This window comes from Theropithecus gelada, chromosome 13 (genome assembly GCF_003255815.1).
Source record: "Theropithecus gelada isolate Dixy chromosome 13, Tgel_1.0, whole genome shotgun sequence".
In the NCBI taxonomy this organism is placed as follows: Eukaryota; Metazoa; Chordata; class Mammalia; order Primates; family Cercopithecidae; genus Theropithecus; species Theropithecus gelada.
The window spans coordinates 57,702,921-57,723,033 of record NC_037681.1 but is presented as its reverse complement, the minus strand read 5'-3'; the positions used below and the strand labels follow the sequence as shown (position 1 = coordinate 57,723,033).

The 20,113-nt window shown below is 36.8% G+C and overlaps 1 protein-coding gene across 1 annotated transcript in view; it reads left to right on the top strand.

The window, feature by feature from the left end:
- PRKD3 (protein kinase D3) overlaps positions 1-20,113 on the top strand; it is a 77,029-nt gene that overhangs the window by 6,467 nt on the left and 50,449 nt on the right. Inside the window, exon 2 of the mRNA XM_025354905.1 lies at positions 1,111-2,093. Coding sequence (XP_025210690.1) covers positions 1,806-2,093 — 288 coding nt within the window. The 5' untranslated portion in view covers positions 1,111-1,805. The remainder of the gene's footprint in view (positions 1-1,110; positions 2,094-20,113) is intronic.

Genomic DNA, 20,113 nt, shown 5'->3' with positions numbered 1-20,113 from the left:
ATAATAATTTACTTGAAAGTAGCTATAAAAGCTTTTGTCTTCAGTTTTTTTTTTTAAGTCTCAGTTTTTTCCTGAGCTTTCCCATTCCTAATACTATAGTTGTGTGCTTTTGTCCTTCTGTCATATTCGTCCTAATTTAACCCATTAACTACTCGGCAGAGAGTTACTCTGCAGCCACACTGGATGCTTTACTGTTTTTCTTCATTGAAATTATTTATGGGTATATAAATGGAACTTAGAAGGAGCCATCAATTATGAGCTGTTTCATGCCTAAGACATGTGGTGGGTGGGGGGGGGCCATACCTTTTTTTTTTTTTTAACTTTTTGACCTGTGCTTTCCTAAAAATTATGATAAATATTTAACTATACCTACTGTTCTCTTTCTTACTGTTAGAAATGCTTTGTGGTCTACAGCCACACCACCCCAGATGTGCCTGATCTTGTCTGATCTTGTAAGCTAAGCATTGTTGGGCCTAGTTAGGACCTGGATAGGAGAAATCTTTTATGGTGAGATCCCTTTCTCTTATGTTCTGTGATAAGTATGTCAGCTTTCACACTTGTTGATCATTTAACTGTTCAGTATCTCCCCTCCTGCTTCCTTAGTCTTCTGAAAGGAATTTTTCAACAAAGGAAGTCAAGAGTCATATTTTGGCAGAATTAGTATTTAAATATAAAAAAGAATACTCTTATATTAGGAAAGTATTGTACATCTTTTGTGTGGTGGGGTGGTATGTATTGTATGTCTATGAAAACGTCAGTTTTACTCTTTTTTGTCACTTCTGTTTTTGATATAACTCAGTCATGTAATTGTAAAATAAAAGTGGTCTTCATTGATTAAAAATAAAGTAGATTTAAAAAAATGTTTAATGTTTAAGTTTTAGGTATCAGTGTAGAGTGCCAAGGATATTTTTTTGAGCCTCTCCCTGAAATTATACCTGTAGTAAAAAAAAGTCTTTGCTAACTAGCTAAAAAATTGCTACCCATTAGGATTTATTAGTGAATTATAAGCATATGACCAAAAATTATCATTTAAAAAAGTCATATTCTTATTTTTAAATTAATGTCAAATGAATATAAAGTGTTAAAAACCTTTAAAAAATTTCCTTCCAGGCTGACTGTATATCAGAAAGCATCAACTTTTCTCAATGGACCCATTCATCTAATGAAATATGCCTATACTATTTTAAAAAGCTTTGTACTTCATCATAGAAAAGTTCATACCCCCAGATGAAAATGAGGACATTTGAGAAGGTGATTTAAGGTGTGGACATTTGAGAAGGTGATTTAAGGTGTGGACATTTGAGAAGGTATCCTATCAAATTAGTAAACCAAAGGAAAATTACTGAATAGATTAATCCAAAACACTTACTGTTTTTTAAACGAAGAGGATTTCATCTTGACAGAAAAACTTTTATTCAATATGTATTTCCTGAAATTAAAGAGACAAGAACAGACTGAAAGGAAAATAGATTCGTAAATAAGCTACGTCAGCTCTATCCTGTTGAGGATAGCTCAGTGATGTTAAATCCTATACAAATCCCTGGTTGTCTTCCTACAGACAAGACTGTTTTTTGATGGGACTGATATTTAGAGAAATAGGACCTGTTGGGCATTCAACTCCTTGATAAAACTTATAAGTATTGGCCTGAGTGGCTTAAAAGAGGAAATAAAGAAGTTTTCAACTAAATCCAAAAGTGCAGTCATTTTCTTTACTGCTGTTATTTTAAACACTTCTTCATAACCATTGAAAAAGAATCGACAACTATAAGAATTGACAACTATTTTAAAAGATTAAAGAAAGGCAGATGTCTGCAAATAATTCCCCTCCATCAGCCCAGAAGTCTGTCTTACCTGCAGCTATTCCTGCTGTGCTTCCAACTGCTTCTCCGTGTTCAAGTCCTAAGACAGGACTCTCTGCCCGACTCTCTAATGGAAGCTTCAGTGCACCATCACTCACCAACTCCAGAGGCTCAGTGCATACAGTTTCATTTCTACTGCAGATTGGCCTCACACGGGAGAGTGTTACCATTGAAGCCCAGGAACTGTCTTTGTCTGCTGTCAAGGATCTTGTGTGCTCCATTGTTTATCAAAAGGTACTGTACATGCTGTTGTCAGTAGTAAATAATATTGTTACTGATGCTTTTCTATAAATTATACATGTACCAGTGAGTTAAGAAATACTGATCCATGAATAGTTTATTCTGTGCATTTTTGGAAGAGTTCTAATGGCCTCTGAGGCTAAAGTCTGAAATTTCAGAGTCTAGCTAATTGGAACATATATCCCAGATTTTAAATACATTTATTTGGCTGGATGCAGTGGCTCATGCCTGTAATCCCAGCACATTGGGAGGCTGAGGCAGGCAGATCACCTGAGGCCAGGAGTTCGAGACCAACCTGGCCACCATGTTGAAACCCCGTCTCTACTAAACCCGGTCTTTACAGGTGGTGGCAGGCACCTGTAATCCCAGCTACTCATGAGGCTGAGACGGGAGAATCGTGGGGAGTGGGGCGGGCGGCGGAGGTTGCAGTGAGCTGAGATAGTGCCACTGCACTCCAGCCTGGCACGGTGACAGAGTGAGACTCTGTCTGAAAACATAAAATAAAATACATTTATTCTAGCTTTGAAGTATCACTCTTCTGTTTGTCTCTTAAGAGCAGGAAAATCTGTATAGAGTCAAGGCGGCGTAAGAAATCTCATTTGTTTTCAGAGAAAACAGGAGGTAGAGGGTACAAGGCCCCCGGGACTCAGTAGCTAGCTGCTGAGTCCCATGTCCATACCTTGTTATCTCTAGGTACCGTGTGTTCTGGCCTCTCTTTTTTTTATCCATTTCCTTCTCTTTAGATCTTGATTATTTTTCAGGACGTTCAGAATCTTCCTAAACTGCCATTTAATAGAGGACCATGCTCGCTCTCTGTCTTTTTAAAAAATAGGTAAATTAATTTTGAATATACGACAAAATATTTGAAAATTCAGGGTGGTTTTATGTTTTTTCTCATTCGCCCTCCTTCCCTGTACCGTGCCATTTTCTTAAGGAACTTTAGCTAAATATCTTTAATAATCTCGATTTGATGGATGAGGTGTGTTTTCTGTGTTATCAAAACAGTTCATATGGGTTGTATGAATTGGTTATATTTTATTTTTAGTAGATTTTACTGGATTTTCAAGCATGTTTCAGATTTGTTTCAAACAAATTGTAAACTTTCTATTTGCAAAAATCATCTCTCTCTGGGAATTGAGGCTCTTCATCTTTTGTTTCAATTCTTTATGCTTTTTATAGTCTATCATTCATTATCTTCTGATGTAAAGTAGTTACCAATCCAAAAAATGTTATACAGTTTGTGAAAATGACCTATGCTGCCTTTGTTTTAACAATGACTTGTAAATGTGGCTTAAGTTATTCCTAAGTAAGAATAACTTTACTTCTGTAGACCTGTAGAACCTTGTATCCTTCCGTATCTTTGCTTTTAGTTTCCCTTTCATTATCGTTTAAAGAGTTTTTTTCAAATACTTTTGCAACTAGATTGTAATTTTTTTATTTAAAGATAATATTTAAACTTAAATACATATTTGTAACTTAAATATAATGTTCCCTTTTTATTTGAAACCATAGAAACTCATAACCAGTGTTTTGATGAGTCTCTATGATGTAGTTTTCAATCTTTGGAAATTTCATTTACTGATTTTTCGCACAGTTTTTTAATTGAGAAAAAATTGTATATATTTATTAAGTACAATATGTTATTTTGAAATATGTATATGTGGTGTAATGCCTAAATTGAGCTAATTGATTTACTTCTAGAGGCTTACCAATTTTCTGCAGGATTATTCTAGAATCAGTGTTACTTCATTAATATAAATGTGAGGAGAGGGTCAGTGGGTAAAATTCTTGGAGAACTAGCGTAAAAATCTTGATCTGTGAGTAACTAGCGTGACGTCAAGGAAATAGGATATAGCTTAAAAAGGATAATTCAGTGTAAATTTTTTACAAATATAAAATAGTTATTGATTGTGGATATAGCAGCATAAAATCGATATAGTAAACTGAATTTTATTGCAGTAAACTGAATTTTCCAATGACTCTTGCAGGGGAATCATTTTTCCTCAAGAGGAACTCTCCCCATTCTCTAGTGTTTTCTAGTCTTGTTGAGTGCAGTTTTCTATAAATGTCAGTTGGGTCAATGAGTCGATAGTGTTCAAATCTTCTGTATCTTTATTGGCTTCTTTCTACTTTCTCTATCTTTTCTTGAGAAAGGACTGTTGAAATCTCCCAACTATAATTGTAGATATGTCTGTTTCTCCTTTCAGTTTTATCAGTTTTTTTCTTGGATTTTTTGAAGCTCTCTTATTTGCAAACACATTTGGGACTTTTACAGCCTTTGATATATTGATCCCTTTTTCAATGTAATTTTTCAAAATCTTGCTCTGAAGCTTACAGATGCTCCTTGGCTTACAATGGGGTTATGTCCTGATAAACCCATGGCAAGTTGAAAATATTAAGTTGAAAGTGTATTCTGATTTATGATATTTTCAATCTGCTGTGAGTTTATCCCATTGTAAGTTGAGGAGCTCCCTGCACGTGTATCCATTTTGCACCATTGTAAAGTCAAAAACTTGTATGTCAAATCATCTTAAGTGAGGGACTAATACTTGGTGTTAATCATTCTTTTCATAAAAAATTAGTATTTGCATTGTGGTATCTTTTCACATGCTTTACTTATGACCTCTCTGTTTTCCTATGTAAAGTAGGATTTTTGTAGCTTGTATGTATTAATAGTTGGGTATGCTTTTTAGATTCACTCTGTCAACTTCTGCTTTTTAAGTGTTTAGACCATTTCTATTTAATACTGTTATCCATATAGAAAACGTGTTTAAATAGATTGTTTAGCTGTTTTCTATTTGTCCCTTCTGTCTTAGGTCCTTTTCTGCCTTTTGAATTACGTTATATAATTCCATAGTACCTCCACTGCTGGTTAATTATACTCTTTACAGTGGTTTTTTTTTTTTTTTCCATCAGTTCCTCCAATGCAGGGGTCAAGGGTCAGCAATCTATATCCATAGTCCAAATCTGGCCCACCACCTGTTGTCAATAGAGTTTTATTGGAACCCAAGGTGCTCAATCCTTTGTATCTTGTCTGTGGCTGCTTTCATTCTGCAGCAGCAGAGTTGAGTAGCTGTGACAGAGACCCATATGGCCCACCAAGCCTAAAATACTATTGTTTGTCCTTTTGCAGAAAATGTTTGCAAATCCCTGCTCTAGTTTATATAATATGCATCTTATCAGAGTATCTTCAAACAATATCATACCACTTTATAATGTAATATATACCTTAGAACAGTATATTTCTGTTTTCTTCCTGTCATTTTATATTTTATTTCTACATGCAGTCTATTTTTGTTATTCATAGTAGTTATATTCTGTAAAGTCACTGGGAACACCGAATTAGCTAATAGTGAACCATTGCTCCTAGTAGGACCTAGTGGAACCTTTGTTCCTAGTGGGAGGATAGGTTCCTGCAAGCCTCTGGTCACAACATTTTCGTCAACCAATAAATACATAACCTTGTTTTATGGGTTTCTATTTGAAGACACTTCATTTAATATATATAGTTGATTCATTAACATTGCACTCACAGCTAACAGTGCTATTACTCATACCTGAATGAAACTTACTGTCCCCGTAAGGGACATCATAAACTTTTTGCACTTGAGAACGCTAGACAGTGCTTCAGCACTGTGCTTCGGCGCTGTTTTAAACAGAAGACTCACTAACAAAATATGAAAAAAATGCAGAAAACATGGCACTAAATAGACTGTGAAAAGGACTCTTATTTACACTATAAGAGCTGAAGCAAGAAGGCACAGCTAAAACAAGACTTTCACTTGATGTAGTATGATAGAAAAGCTGTATTTGCCTCTGAGCTGTGCCATGACAACATCTGAAATAATACATTGTTTTAAATTTTTTTCACTCCCAGCCTACTGAACCAAGCTCCTTGTCAAATATTTCCATGATTCAGTAATTTTTGTTGAAATAGTAAATTGGTTATAATCAAATGAACAAACTCATAACATATATTTTGACAAATGCAGGCTTTATTTCTGTGTTTGTGTCCATTTTTTCCCAACAAAATCTTAATCCAGTCTGCTTTTGAACAGTCCACAAGATTTTCTGATTATCATTGAGCATTTTCTGGTTAGCTTTTTTAAAAATTGTAGGCAAAAGGTTCAAAGCTTGTTTTGTCATATTTATGAAAAAAAAAAAAAAAACTAGTTTTAAAAAATCTTTCACCATAGGCCACATGTTACAAGTATCAGGCTGTTTATAAACTCCATGCATGTGGTTGCAAGGTTATATGCGTTTTAAATGTGGACTTGATTTGTAACAGTGATTTTCAACCCAGGCTGCACTAGAGAGTAACTAGGAGGTTAAACTGGTCCTTCCTAGACCAATTAAATCAGGCCCTTTGGGAGTGGAGCATCTGTTTAAGAGTTCTATGATTCTAATGAGAGCCACAGTCTAGAACCTCTAGTCTAATGGAAATTTAATAAGCCTAAGGACCAGATAAGTAACAATCTGAAGATACATTATTTTCAAATATTGAAATAGTATGTTTTGTCCTATGAGTGCCATCTCATTTTCCATATACTGAAAATATACTTTTAAAAAAATCTTATAATTAAAAATTTCAGAGAGGTCTGCAGCTGATTATAGACTAATGCGATAATTGCAAATTCTAGATAGATTTTCATTCTCCCTGGTGGCAGTTTGCAGAGAGCTAAATAGTGTTATACATTTTCCTACACCTGGGTGCCATTATCTGTTATGGCTTTGCTTCAGTTGAACAAATATTTATGGTGCACTACTCCTCAGTCACAGTGCTAGATAACTGTGGAAGCTCCCAAGATGAAACACAAATTCCCTGCCCCTGTGATTTATGCTCTAGAAAAGATGATGAGCAAATGGCAAATTGCCCTAATACAAGGTAGATGTAAGTCCTGAAATAAAGGTACAATATGATAAAATGACTCAGGAAAGAGAACTATCACCTTGTTGGAACTATGAAAGCATGTTTTCAATCCTACTTTTTGCTTGCCATCACCAACTGTAGTACTTCACCTGGAGAAATAAGCTTTTGCTGGTACAATTCCTTGCTACTATTTTCTGATAGCTTGTTGAAGGATAAAGCAAGATACCTTTAACATCCTCACTAGTCTGTGAGACAGCAGATACTAGTCTCTTTATGCACATATAGAGTCTGCTTTCTTTTGCATGGTCAAATGAAAAGAGTTTTGCGATTCTGCTTCCTAGTGGTGCTCTAAATTTTATTTGTGTTAGAACTAGTTATTCAAGAAATTCCTGATAATCTCTGCCCTCTTCACTCTACACTAGTTAACTGGGCAGACATTCGTAGTTGCCAGCAATGAACAGGTGACAGAAATATGTGATTGCTTATGTAAGGTATTATTGCAAGATTACTTACAAAATAATGCTGATGAATCTCTGATCTGTGGTCCAGATTCCTTTCCTAAGCTTCAGACATGCCGTGTTCTATCTTTTAACTAGCCTTGAACACCCTTTCATTGCCACATGCTCTGCTTAGACCTCCAGCAGTTTTTTTTCTGTATAGATGTTGGCATCCTATCCAACACATTGTATTTTAACATTCATAATGCTCATTGTAATTGTCCCTTTTCTTGACTGTATCCACTACAAAACTAAGCTTTATGATGCCAGATATCATGGCCACAGTAGGTGCTCAACGAATATTCTTTGGTTGAATAAATAAAGGAAGGAATTAATATGAAGCAGTATAGTGTTATAGTTAAAACCACGAGTTTTGGGATTAAACCGGAGTTCATTTCTACCACTTATTAGTTGTGTAATCTTGATTACTTATCTGAAAAATGAGGTTAAAAATAGCACTCATCTCTCACCATTGTGTATGTATATTAATGTTTCTAAAATGCTTAGCCCAATACTTAGCAAATAGTAATCACACAGTATATGCTAACTTATCAATATTATTATGTATTAATCTGATCTTAGTGGTTTCCAAACTCAAAAGAAAACTTGAACTATTACACTTTGAGGTCCCTCTCTCTTGAAAATTTATTGGAATTAGCCAGTGGTGATCTAGAAATGACTGAAAACTGTTATCAACTAAGTTTATGTTAATTTTTGGATTTGTGCTTTATAGAATATACAGATATGTCAAAACCTATTTTCTACTCTGTAGAAGACAGCTGATTCCTTCCTTGATCTGAATGGGTACTCACAGTTTTCTGTTAGCTTTACTAATTCTCCTTTTATTGGTACAGAAAATTAGAGGTTAATGGTGTATCAATTATGTGATTTATTTTATCTTCTGTTCTTGGGCTGCATGTGAAAACCTGTGATTTCTATATTAGAATATTTTGGTATAATCCTCAGGGCATAATGTGCTGCCTTTTTTTTTTTTTTTTAGTTGGAGTCTCGCTCTGTCGCCACGCTGGAATGCAGTGGCGCGATCTCGGCTCACTGCAACCTCCAACTCCCTGATTCAAGGGATTCTCCTGCTTCAGCCTCCCAAGTAGCTGGGATCACAGGCATGCACCAACACTCCCAGCTAATTTTTGTATTTTTAGTAGAGACAGGGTTTCACCATGTTGGCCAGGGTGGTCTTGATCTCCTGACCTCATGATCTGCTAGCCTTGGCCTCCCAAAGTGCTGGTATTACAGGTGTGCGCCACCACACTTGGCCAATACGCTTCTTTAGATTAATGGTGATTGCATATGTGACTTAAGAATCTTATAATTTTGAGGTCAGCTGATTTAACTAGTCAGTTAATTACCATTGTTGAGCAGTAAGTAAGCATGCTTTTCTGTATTTCTGTGCCCTTAGGCTGTTATTTGAGATATTCCTGCATTGTATACACATGTCCAAGAATTAAACTGCTAGAAAGAGCCCATAGAGTCAACTCTAAAGGGAGAGGAACAGTTAAATGAAATTGTATAAGCTCTTTTGATATCACAAGAGGTACAGGAAAACTAACCAAGAGTGCATAAATATCTCCATTCGGAAAAAATGATTTAAAATATTTAGCAATAATTATCTTTAAAAAAGGGGTAAGTCCAAATATAAATAAAATTTAAATTTTTGGAATTTTTTTTAAAGACCTTGTAAAATGAATGTGTCTTATTATGTTCCTGAAAAAGGAAGACTGATAGTATGTAATTTTTATTTCTGCAATTAAATTTCTTTCCATTAAAGATTTTTATTGGTATTCTTTTTACTCTGATAGTGTTACAGTTTATCTGGAGGAAAAATAGTCAAGAGCATTAATTTAAAAATCTGAAAAATAAGAAAGAGGAGAAAAATAAACCTACAATAACTGAAGTTATATACTATCTGAACAGAAGTAGATAAGCACAAGGTACTTTTAGGTATGCCAAAGGAGTCATGAGAAATTAAAAGGAATCATTTTTCAAAAAAAAAAAAAAAATAGAGCTTAGAAAACTAGTTTTAAGCAGTTGAAGGAACATTAACATAGCCCTTCACTTAATACCTGACACTAGCTGGGCGTGGTGGCTCATGCCTGTGATCCTAGCACTTTGGGAGGCTGAGGCGGGTGGATCACCTGAGGTCAGGAGTTCGAGACCAGCTGGCCAACATGGCAAAAGCCTGTCTCTACTAAAAATACAAAAATTAGCCAGGTGTGGGGGGAGGTGCCTATAATCCCAGCTACTCGGGAGGCTGAGGCAGGAGAATCTCTTGAACTCGGGGTGGGGAGCGAGAAGGTGGGGGTGGGTGGTGGCCAAGGTTGCAGTGAGCTGAGATTGCACCACTTCACTCCAGCCTGGGGGAAAGAGCAAAACTCCGTCTCAAAAGAAAAATATGACACCAAGGTAAATTTCAGTGATTAAAGGTTAAATGTGGAAACTCAAAAGAAAATTTGTATATAATGGAATTGACTATCAAACCTCTGAACAGCAGGCAGCTCACTTTCAGATCAGTAAAAGAAAACACGAAAAGATCAGTTTAGAGATTTTATTAAAAATTACAATTATACATATGTGAAAGTAAAAGCAACAAAATTGGGAAAATGTTACCGCAAGTATTATATAGGTTCATGTCTTCTTTCTACATAGAGCTCATGTATTGGTAAGAAAAACTGTAATCTCAACAGTTGGTCAAATGATATGAGAGTATGTTTTACAAAAAGATTAAATTAATAAACAAGCATGCAGGAAGATGTTCAAAACAGTTTTAAAATATAGTTTAGGTATTGTGTTAAGTTGGGGAAAAATGAAATTGGCATTCCCAGTGTAGGGGAGAGTATGGTAAAATTTCATGGAAATAGAGAACAATCAATGATTCAAGGCTTATAATTTAAAAACTAGATTAAATGTTAACAAGAATATCATAAAACATATGCACTGAGGTTTTTCTCCCAAGAAAATATCTCTATCAGATCATTTATAGTTGAGCTTTGCTTAAAACTTGGATATGACCAAAAGCGTTCCGTCTTCGAATTTCATCCAATTTCATTATACACCCCAAGGGTGGAATAGGGTAGAGTTTCTTTTATTGTTGTCGTCGTTGTTAGCATAGCCAAAACTTAGCTTCCTTTTTTCACAGCTTTGAAACCCTTACAACATTTATGATACATTGATTAATGCTGTCTTATTCATCTTTTATCCTCAGAGATGTCTTACATTTAGTAGACATTTGGTAAAGAACACATACCTGCTCTTCTAAAAACATACTGGAAATACAGTTTTAGTGATGAGATGATTTATAGTTATTAGAGCTGAAAAGAGATAGAAATGAGCAGATAAGCATCAGTATTCTTTCCCATCTTGTTTCATGTATCCGGTGCCTTAGTTGTGCCCAAGCTGATCCCACTAGCATAGGTTGTCAGATAGTTTGTAGAGCTTGTTTTTCCTAGGATTGTGCAAAAGGCCAGGGGTTATTCTAGAATGCTCTGAAATTTTTGAAGTTATTTATTTCCTGAGGACACCAATGAACTTTTTCCTTATTCCACAGAAGAATGTGGATTAGGACTTTGGACTGTTCTACTGGCAAATGTTATAGTCTCAGTATTTGCTTTTAATATATAAGATCAAGTTAAATGGTTTTGAACTGACGAGATTTTGACCCCCCGGGGACATTTGGCAATGTCTGGAGACGTTTTTGGATGTCACAACTGGAGCAGGGGGGCTTCCAGCATCTAGTGGATAGAAGGCAAGGAAGTTGCTATGATGCACATCGAGAGCCCCATACAACAAAGCATTATCTGGCCCCAAATGTTAATAATGCTGAGGTTGAAAACCCCTGAGTTAAACTGATGGAGTAATAGCATTTCTGAAGTTTGGAGAAATCTACAATGTCTCTGTCTTTTAGTACTATTGTAGAGGCTTAGTAAAATAGGGAATATGACTATCTCCTGGATTAAAATCTTACAAATGTGAATTGCAGCTTGAGGTCTTAAACAGGATTTCTAGTTTTGCCTGGGCATTTTTGTTTTTGTTTTTGTTTTTTGAGACAGGATCTTGCTCTGTCACCCAGGCTGGGGTGCAATGGCATGATCATGGCTCACTACAGCATTGACCTGGGCTCTATTGATCCTCCCACCTCACCCTCCCTAAGTAGCTGGACCACAGACTCCGGCCACCACAATCGGCTAATTTTTTTTATTTTTTGTAGAGATGGGGTTTCACCATGTTGCCCAGGCTGGTCTCGAACTCTCGACTCAAGCGATCCCTCCACCTTGGCTTCCCAGAGTGCTGGGATTACATGTGTGGGCCACCACACCCAACCCATTTTTGTTTAACAGTGCATAGTTTTTATTGTGAGTATGGATATAGTTAATGTGAATTTTTAACCTATATATATATAAAGTTCCTATATGTTCATATTGTTTTATAAAGCAAAATTAACAACAAACAGGATCTCTGCCTTCTAGAGGTTTATAAGCTTAAGGGAATGTGTTTTTACTGATTAAACCCAAAGAACTAATGGGACTGGGAATCAGGAGAATGCAGAAGGCAGACAAATCTGAGCAGCAGGTAGAACTGGAATTGAGCCAAACAGAAATTTCCTGATCAGATCACAGCTGGGAGGCCACTTACCATGATTACAAGGGAGAAAATTGATACTGAGGGAGTAGGCCAGAAGCCTTGCCCATCTTACAGTGATTGTTCATGCTTGGATTTTCAACTTTGAAATTACATTAACTCTGTTACTGGTGTAATATGTTTAAAAAAAAAAAAAGAACCCAAGGAAGAGATAACAAGAGTATATTATGCCATAGCAGAGTTTTGGAATCAAGGAGAGACACCTGGGTTGTAGTTGCTATTCCGCTACTGATGATAGGCCCTTTTCAAGTTATTTCTGACCCTCAGTTTTCTCAGGTGTGAAACTAGTGTCATAAAGTCCACCTCCATAGAAGAAGAATGGTGGTTAAATGTAAAGCCCCAGTAGTGTCTGGCACATACTTAGTGCTCAAAAGTAATTAATACTCATGATTTCAAAATCTGTGTACATATGGAAAAATCACTGGTTTTGTAGTGGTCTTGAAGTCCCAAAGCCTCCCATTAGGTAGCCTGCCAACATGCTTACATTGCTTTGCTCTTGCCTTTTGATTTTAGCATTTAACATATTTAAAAAAAAAACTATAAAAAATAGAGATAAAGTGTTTATCTCATTAAAGGGCGTGGATTACTTGTTTTAAGAGTTTTGAGGAAATTAAGAGTCTGTAGCAAGTGCTTTGCACAATTTCTGATGCATATTGACTGCACTCAATAGTGCTTCTCTACCTTGCTTTCGTATTGCTAAGAAGCTTGGAAGATACCACTATAACGCTCCTGCTACTGTGTTAATTTGTTGAATGAACATAGTAGATATAATTGGAGTGAGAAAGGAATTGGCAGACAGCAATTCATTTTAAGTTATAATGCTGTTTACAGAAATTGGAATTATTCTTACAAAAGCAAGTTGCCTGCTTTTAGCTGATTTAAAACATTTGGTTTTAGTTTTGACGATTTACGTGACACTAGACCTGAAGGTTGTTGCTTATGTAGCCTAATTTAGGAGTTATTTTGGTCTGTTCTTTAACTGCATTGCCTCTGTAGATACAGATTGGGTATAATTTTCAGGTTATGCAAAAGTAGACTGAAAACCCCAGCTGTATCTTTTGTTGTCAAAAAAACCCAGTCGTCATTCTGTGTGTGTGTGTGTGTTTTTTCTATCCATTCTTTCTACTATAGCTGTGTTGCAGCTGTATTCTACCCCTGCTCTTTATTCTACCCATACTTTTTTTGTCTGGGCAAAATCAATGTCAGGCAGCCATTACTAATCTGAAGGCTCAAACTGGAAGAAGAAAAATTTTTTAAATTCCACTATTCATCATGAGACCTTGGCTAGAATAGAAGGTCCTACATCTTTAATTCGGAAAGTTTGAATTAAAGATAATCAGAACTAACAACAAAACAAGAAAAAATGAAAATGAAAAAAGATTGCTTTAGTTGGTATCAGAAAGGCAGGTGTTAAATGAAGCAACTCGTCTGGTATTTTTTTTTTTCTTTTTTTTTTTTTGAGACGGAGTTTTGCTGTTTCACCCAGGCTGGAGTACAGTGGTGCAATTTCGGCTCGCTGTAACCTCCACCTCCCAGGTTCAAGTGATTCTCCTGCCCCAACCTCCCAAGTAGCTGGGATTACAGGCACCCGCCACCACACCTAGCTAATTTTTTTGTATCTTTATTAGAGACGGGTTTCAAAATGTTGGCCAGGCTGGTCTCAAACTCCTGTCCTCAGGTGATCCACCTGCCACAGCCTCCCAAAGTGCTGGGATTACAGGCGTGAGCCACCACGCCTGGCCTCTTATGATATTTCATATCCAAAAAATTCTGGGTTGAGGTTAATGATGAACGTTAATAAATTCAAGTCCATGTTGAATAAGTTTCTGATTGACTCATCTGTAGTCCTTATGTCTGTATTTAGAAACAGAATCATTGAGCTACTTCTCTCCAATTAAGTATTTTCCTAAAATTAATGTTAATATTAGATTTGTTTCTGTGTAATTTATTAGTGCTAAATTAGTTGCTCAATAGTCAACGCTTTTTTTTTCCCCCCCGTAAGTACCTGTTAAGTACAAAGTGCTTGGGGATTCAGGAGGAACCTGAAAAGAGAATATCCTTTTCTTCATGGAGCTTATTTACTATGATTGAGTTTATGTTTAAAAAGACTTGTGAAGATTTATTTGGCATCAGATTTTAAAATGACGTTGCTATTCAGTGTCTCAGATGCATTTGAAGAAACTTGTGATGCTGATTTTTAAAATGATGTTGGTATTCAATGTCTTAAATGCATTCGAAGAAACTTGGGATGCTGATAATATTCTATATCTTGACCTGAGTGGTGGTTATGTGGGGTGTGTGTATGCTTATAAAGCTATCAAGCTTCTAAGTAAGATTAGTGCACTTATATATCAAGTACACTTTAAAAGTAAATGTATGTTAAACTTCAATCGTTTCCCATTGCATTAGAATAAAACCTTCATTCTTCTTTTTAAAAAAGTACATACTGGCTGGGCGCAGCAGCTCACACCTGTAATCTCAGTGATGTAGGATTTTTCTCGACCTCTTCATCGGACTTGGGACGGGTTGCCCTGTTTACTCAGTCGCCACACTCAACCTCCTTTGGGAGGGAACATGTGAGCAAACGAGTGCAGGATCTGGCTAGTCGCCTTGAGCGATGGCAGGAGCAGACTTTGTGCAGGCCCCACAGCGGCACCCAGGTGGGGGTGCCTGCAAACCCCCCAGAGGCCCCAGAAGATATAATAGTCTCTTAGCTCTGCCATCTGTGGACAGCAGTGTGTTACCAGCTCAGTGGGCCCCTTGCCTCATCGTGTGGGGTGGCTGCCCTCCGCCAGCAAGGGCCTATATGACAGCCTTTTTTTTTGGGTACCGGCACTTGTTGGGTCTCCAGCGCTTGTCTGGCATCTAAGAACAATGAGGTCCCCCAGACACTTGAAGGATGGTGAAAGCTGTAAGCGATGGGAAATGGCACTCAGCAGAGTAGGACGTGGAAGAGGGGACGGGACAGGCAGGTAATCTTCCCCTGAGGTCCAACTGCTCCTCCCCGTAGTCAGGCCATCTCCCCGAAGTCCAGCTGTCCCACCAATGTCAAGTCACCACTCTCCAGTCAAGCTGCTTCTCTCTCTCTCTACTCGCTGAGTCTGGGGTCTTTATAGGCACAGGACGGGGGTTGGGCCGGGGGGCAGGCCGTAGCTAGTTTTGGAAAAGGCAACATTCAGTTGGTAAAAAGACATTCAGAAAGAACCAGTCAGGAGAGAGCAGGCAAACAGAGATAGAAGTTCTCACTTTGGGCCACGGGTTTCAGGCTTTTCATCTTGAAGGTGGGGTTTCATCGGGACCCACCCCTGTCTGCCTAGTATTTCTCTGCCTTCTGTCTCTTATCATCAGCACTTTGGGAGGCTTGAGGCAGAATGATTGCTTGAGTCCAGGAGGAGACCAGCCTGGGCAATATGGTGAGACCGTGTCTCTAAAAAAAAAAAAAAATTTAAAAGGGCATAGTGATAAATTATTCATTCAGATAGTGTGAAATTCTGAAGCCATTGTTAAAGTGCAAAAATTATGTTTGACCAAGTGAAATAACTTGGAAGCTTCCTACCTTGCCAAAATTTTACTGACAACATTTTAACGACATGAACTTGAAATGGTTCACCTTAAATTACTTTCAAAATAAGTGTTGCTTAAAATAATTTTGTTTGCAACTGTTGGAACCTTTTACTTAAAAATGTTAAGCTAATGCTGTAAAAAGTAACGTCTAAAATGGTTACAGAAAGATAAGATTATTTTTTAAAATTATTGAAGTAATCTTTAATGCAAAAGCAAAGAATCTGAAGTGAGCAGAGTGCATGAGGGTGAAAATTTAATAACTGTGATGAAATTCTCTTACATTCCCATATGGGCTGGGAAAATACTTCATTTTGCACAGTCAAGAGGGGTCATTGGCACAGTTTGTAGTAAGCAAATCCAGAAAATCTGGAGGGATGGGGGAGCAGTTGGAAAGAGGCCAAATTCAAGGCCTATTTTGCTTCTACCATGCTGTTTCTTTAGCTGTTTCTTTAATTTCCTCTTTCTTTTAATCAAGGATGAGGTAGGCTAGGTAAGGAATTATGGACTTGTCTAGTTTTCAAAAGGTTGCCAACTACTTCTACATTTCCCAGCCTCTCTATTCTCTTGACTCTTTCCCTAAAACAGGATTTCTCAACTTCAGCACTATTGACGTTTTGGGTGGGATAATTCTTGTGGAGGCTGCCCTGTGTGTTCTACAGTGCTCTACCCACTGAATGCCAGTAGCTCAAGTTATGAAAACCAAAATTGTCTCAGGACATTGTCATATAGCTTCTGGGCGCAAAATCATCCCAGCTGAGGATCATTGCCCTAGAGGACTAAACTAAATAATAACCAGTGACAATTACTTAAACACGTCATCACCTCTGCTGCTTTTCCAAACTTCTTCCCTCTCAGGAGAATAGAATGTTTAGAAGGGATACATATACACCATTTTATTGGGCAAGAATTGTATTTTGAAGAATATAGAGACAACATCATTAGTATAGGTTTCTGCCCCCACCCCTTTTGACTCTATTAGTGATATAGCAGAGTCACAAATGTAATTAAGGGCCAGGAAAGGTGACTTATGCCTATAATCTCAACACTTTGGGAGGCTGAGGCTAAAGGACTGCTTGAGCACACGAGTTTGAGGTTGCAGTGAGCCGTGATCAAGCCACTACATTGTGGGTGACAGAGGGAGACCCCCACTCAAAAAATGTAATCAAGAATTGGTTTTAATTAGCTTGCCAAAATATTTTCTCCTTTTCAAATTATACAACTGAAAGAAAAAAAAATGCTCTTCTCCTTTGTTCTTTGTTCTCCTGAAGTCTGATTTAGAACAAGAAGCTATTATCTTAAAAGCTCTCTTAGGTTTCACTGGTGTCAAATCATTTTGAGAAATTCAACGTACATACTTTGGAATATAAAGTATTTTTGTTTATGGTTTTTGATACGTTGTTCAGGACTTACTAAGGTCTCCACATAATGAAAATCATTCTGAGGAATAATTGGATTTAGAGTTTTAAAGATGATCAATCCATTAAAAATAAGCAAAGATATGAATTCCTAATTTACAGAAAAGGAAATACAGATTCACTTAAGCATATGAAAAATGTTCAACTTCTTGTAATAAAAGAAATGCAAATTAAAACTACAAAAATACCATTTTTTCATCTGAAGTCAACAAGTTTGATAATACACTATAAAAACATGGCAAAACAAGTACATACTCTGTATATTACTTGCAGAAGTATACATTGGTTTGACCTCCATAAAGAGCAATTTGTCAGTATCTACAAATTTCAAATATGCACTGTCTTTGAGCCAGCAAATCTCCTAGAAAGTTATCTCATATTCATACTCAAAAAGTGGGAAAAGATATGTACATAGGATTACTCATTGGGTATTGTGCATACTCACAAGAGATTGTAATAACTAAGGTGTATTTAGCTTATCAGGAGTTCTAATCTCTTTTATTTCTGTTTTTCTGGATAAATAATAGTTGTACGTATTTATGAGGTACATGTGATATTTTGATACAAGCATACAATGCATAATGATCAAATGAGGGTAATTGGGATATCTATCACCTTAAATATTTATCATTTCTTTGTGTTAGGAACATTCCAGTTCTACTCTTCTAGTTATTTTGAAATATACAATAAATTGTTGTTAACTATAGTCTCCCTATCATGCTACTAAACACTAGATCTTATTTTTTCTATCTAACTGTAGTTTTATAATCATTAACCAACCCCTTTATTCACCCCAGCCACTACCCTTCAGAGCCTCCGGTAGTCTTCATTCTACTCTCTGTCTCCACGAGGTCAAATTTTTTTTAATTTTTCACATACGAGTGAGAACATGCAATACTTGTCTTTCTGTGCCTGGCTTATTTCACCAACTGAAATGTTGTTCCCCACTTCTGTCCATGTTGTTGCAAATTACAGGATTTCATTCTTTTTATTACTGAATAATATTCCACCATGTATGTGTATCACGTTTTCTGTATCCATTTATCCATTGATGGACACTTAGGTTGATTCCCTATTGTGGCTATTGTGAATTTTGCTGCGGTAACCATGGGAGTGCAGGTATCTTTCTGATATTTTGATTTATTTTCTTTTGGGTAGATACCTACCAGCGAGATTGCTGGATCCTATGGTAGTTTTATTTTTAGCAACCTCCATACTGTTTTTTCATAGTGACTGTACTAATTTACATTCCCACCAATAGTGTATGAGTATTCCCCTTTTTTTGCATCCTCACCAATATCTTTAATTTTTTCTCTTTTTGATAAAAGCTGTTTTGAGATGAGATGATATCTCATTGTGGTTTTGATTTGCATTTCTCTGATGATTAGTGAATGTTGAGTATTTTTTCATGTACCAATTTGGCATTTATATGTCTTCCTTTGAGAAATATATTATTTAGATCTTTTGCTTATTTTTAAATTGGATTTTCTTTTTTTGTTGTCATTGAGTCATTTGAGCTCCTTATATATTCTGTTTATTAACCACTTGTCAGTTGAATAGTTTGCAGATACTTTCTCCCATTGTGTAGGTTGTCACTTCACTTGTTAATTATTTCCTTGCAGAACCGTGTGTGTGTGTGTGTGTGTGTGTGTGTGTGTTTTAGTAGAGATGGGTTTCACCATGTTGACCAGGCTGGTCTTGAACTCCTGAGCTCGGCCTCCACCGCCTCAGCCTCCCAGAGTGCTGGAATTACCAGTGAGCCACTGTGCCCAACCTTTTAGCTTGATGTGATCACGTTTGTCCATTTTTGTTTTGCCTAGCTGTGCTTTTCAGGTCTTACTCAAGGAATCTTTGCCCAGACTAATGTCCTGGAGTGTTTACCCATTGTTTTCTTCTATAATATAAGGATGGTTCAGCATACACAAATCATTAAACATGATATGTCACATCAACAGAATGAAGACCAAAACCCATATGGTCATCTCAATAGATGCCAAAAAAAAATTCAGTAAAATTCAACACAATGAAAACTTCATAATAAAAACTGTCAACAAACTGGGTATAGAAGGAACATACCTCAAGACAGTAAGGGCCATATATGACAAACATGCAGCTGGCATACTGAATGCGGAAAAACTGAAGGCCTCTCCTCTAAGATCTGAAACAAGACAAGGATGCCCACTTTCACAACTTTGATTCAACATAATACTGGTATTCTTAACTAGAGCAATTAGACAAGAGAAAGAAATAGACGGTATCCAAATTGGAAAGGAAGACGTCAGATTATCTTTTTTTGCAGACGATATGATCTTATATTTAGAAAAACCTAAAGACTCTGCCAACAAACCATTAGAACTGATAAATGAATTAAGTAAAGATGTAGGATACAAAATCAACATACAAAAATCAGTAGCATTTCTGTATGCCAACAGTGAACAATCTGAAATAGAAACCACGAAAATTATCCCATTTACAATAGCTATAAATAAAATACCTAGGAATAAGCTTAACCAAAGAAGTGAAAGATCTCTACAATGAAAAGTGTAAAACATTGATGAAAAAAATTGAAAAGGACACTAAGTTCTTTGTGTGTGTGTGTGTATATATATATATATATATATAAACGTATTGTCATGATAATTTTATGAAGTAGGCACTATTTTACAGATGGAAAAACTGAGGTTAAGTAACTTGGTTAAGATTATATAGTGAGGGCCGGGCGCGGTGGCTCAAGCCTGTAATCCCAGCACTTTGGGAGGCCGAGGCGGGCGGATCACGAGGTCAGGAGATCGAGACCATCCTGGCTAACATGGTGAAACCCCGTCTCTACTAAAAATACAAAAAACTAGCCGGGCGTGGTGGCGGGCGCCTGTAGTCCCAGCTACTCGGAGGCTGAGGCAGGAGAATGGCCTGAACCTGGGAGGCGGAGCTTGCAGTGAGCCGAGATCGCGCCACTGCACTCCAGCCTGGGTGACACAGCGCGAGACTCCGTCTCAAAAAAAAAAAAAAAAAAAA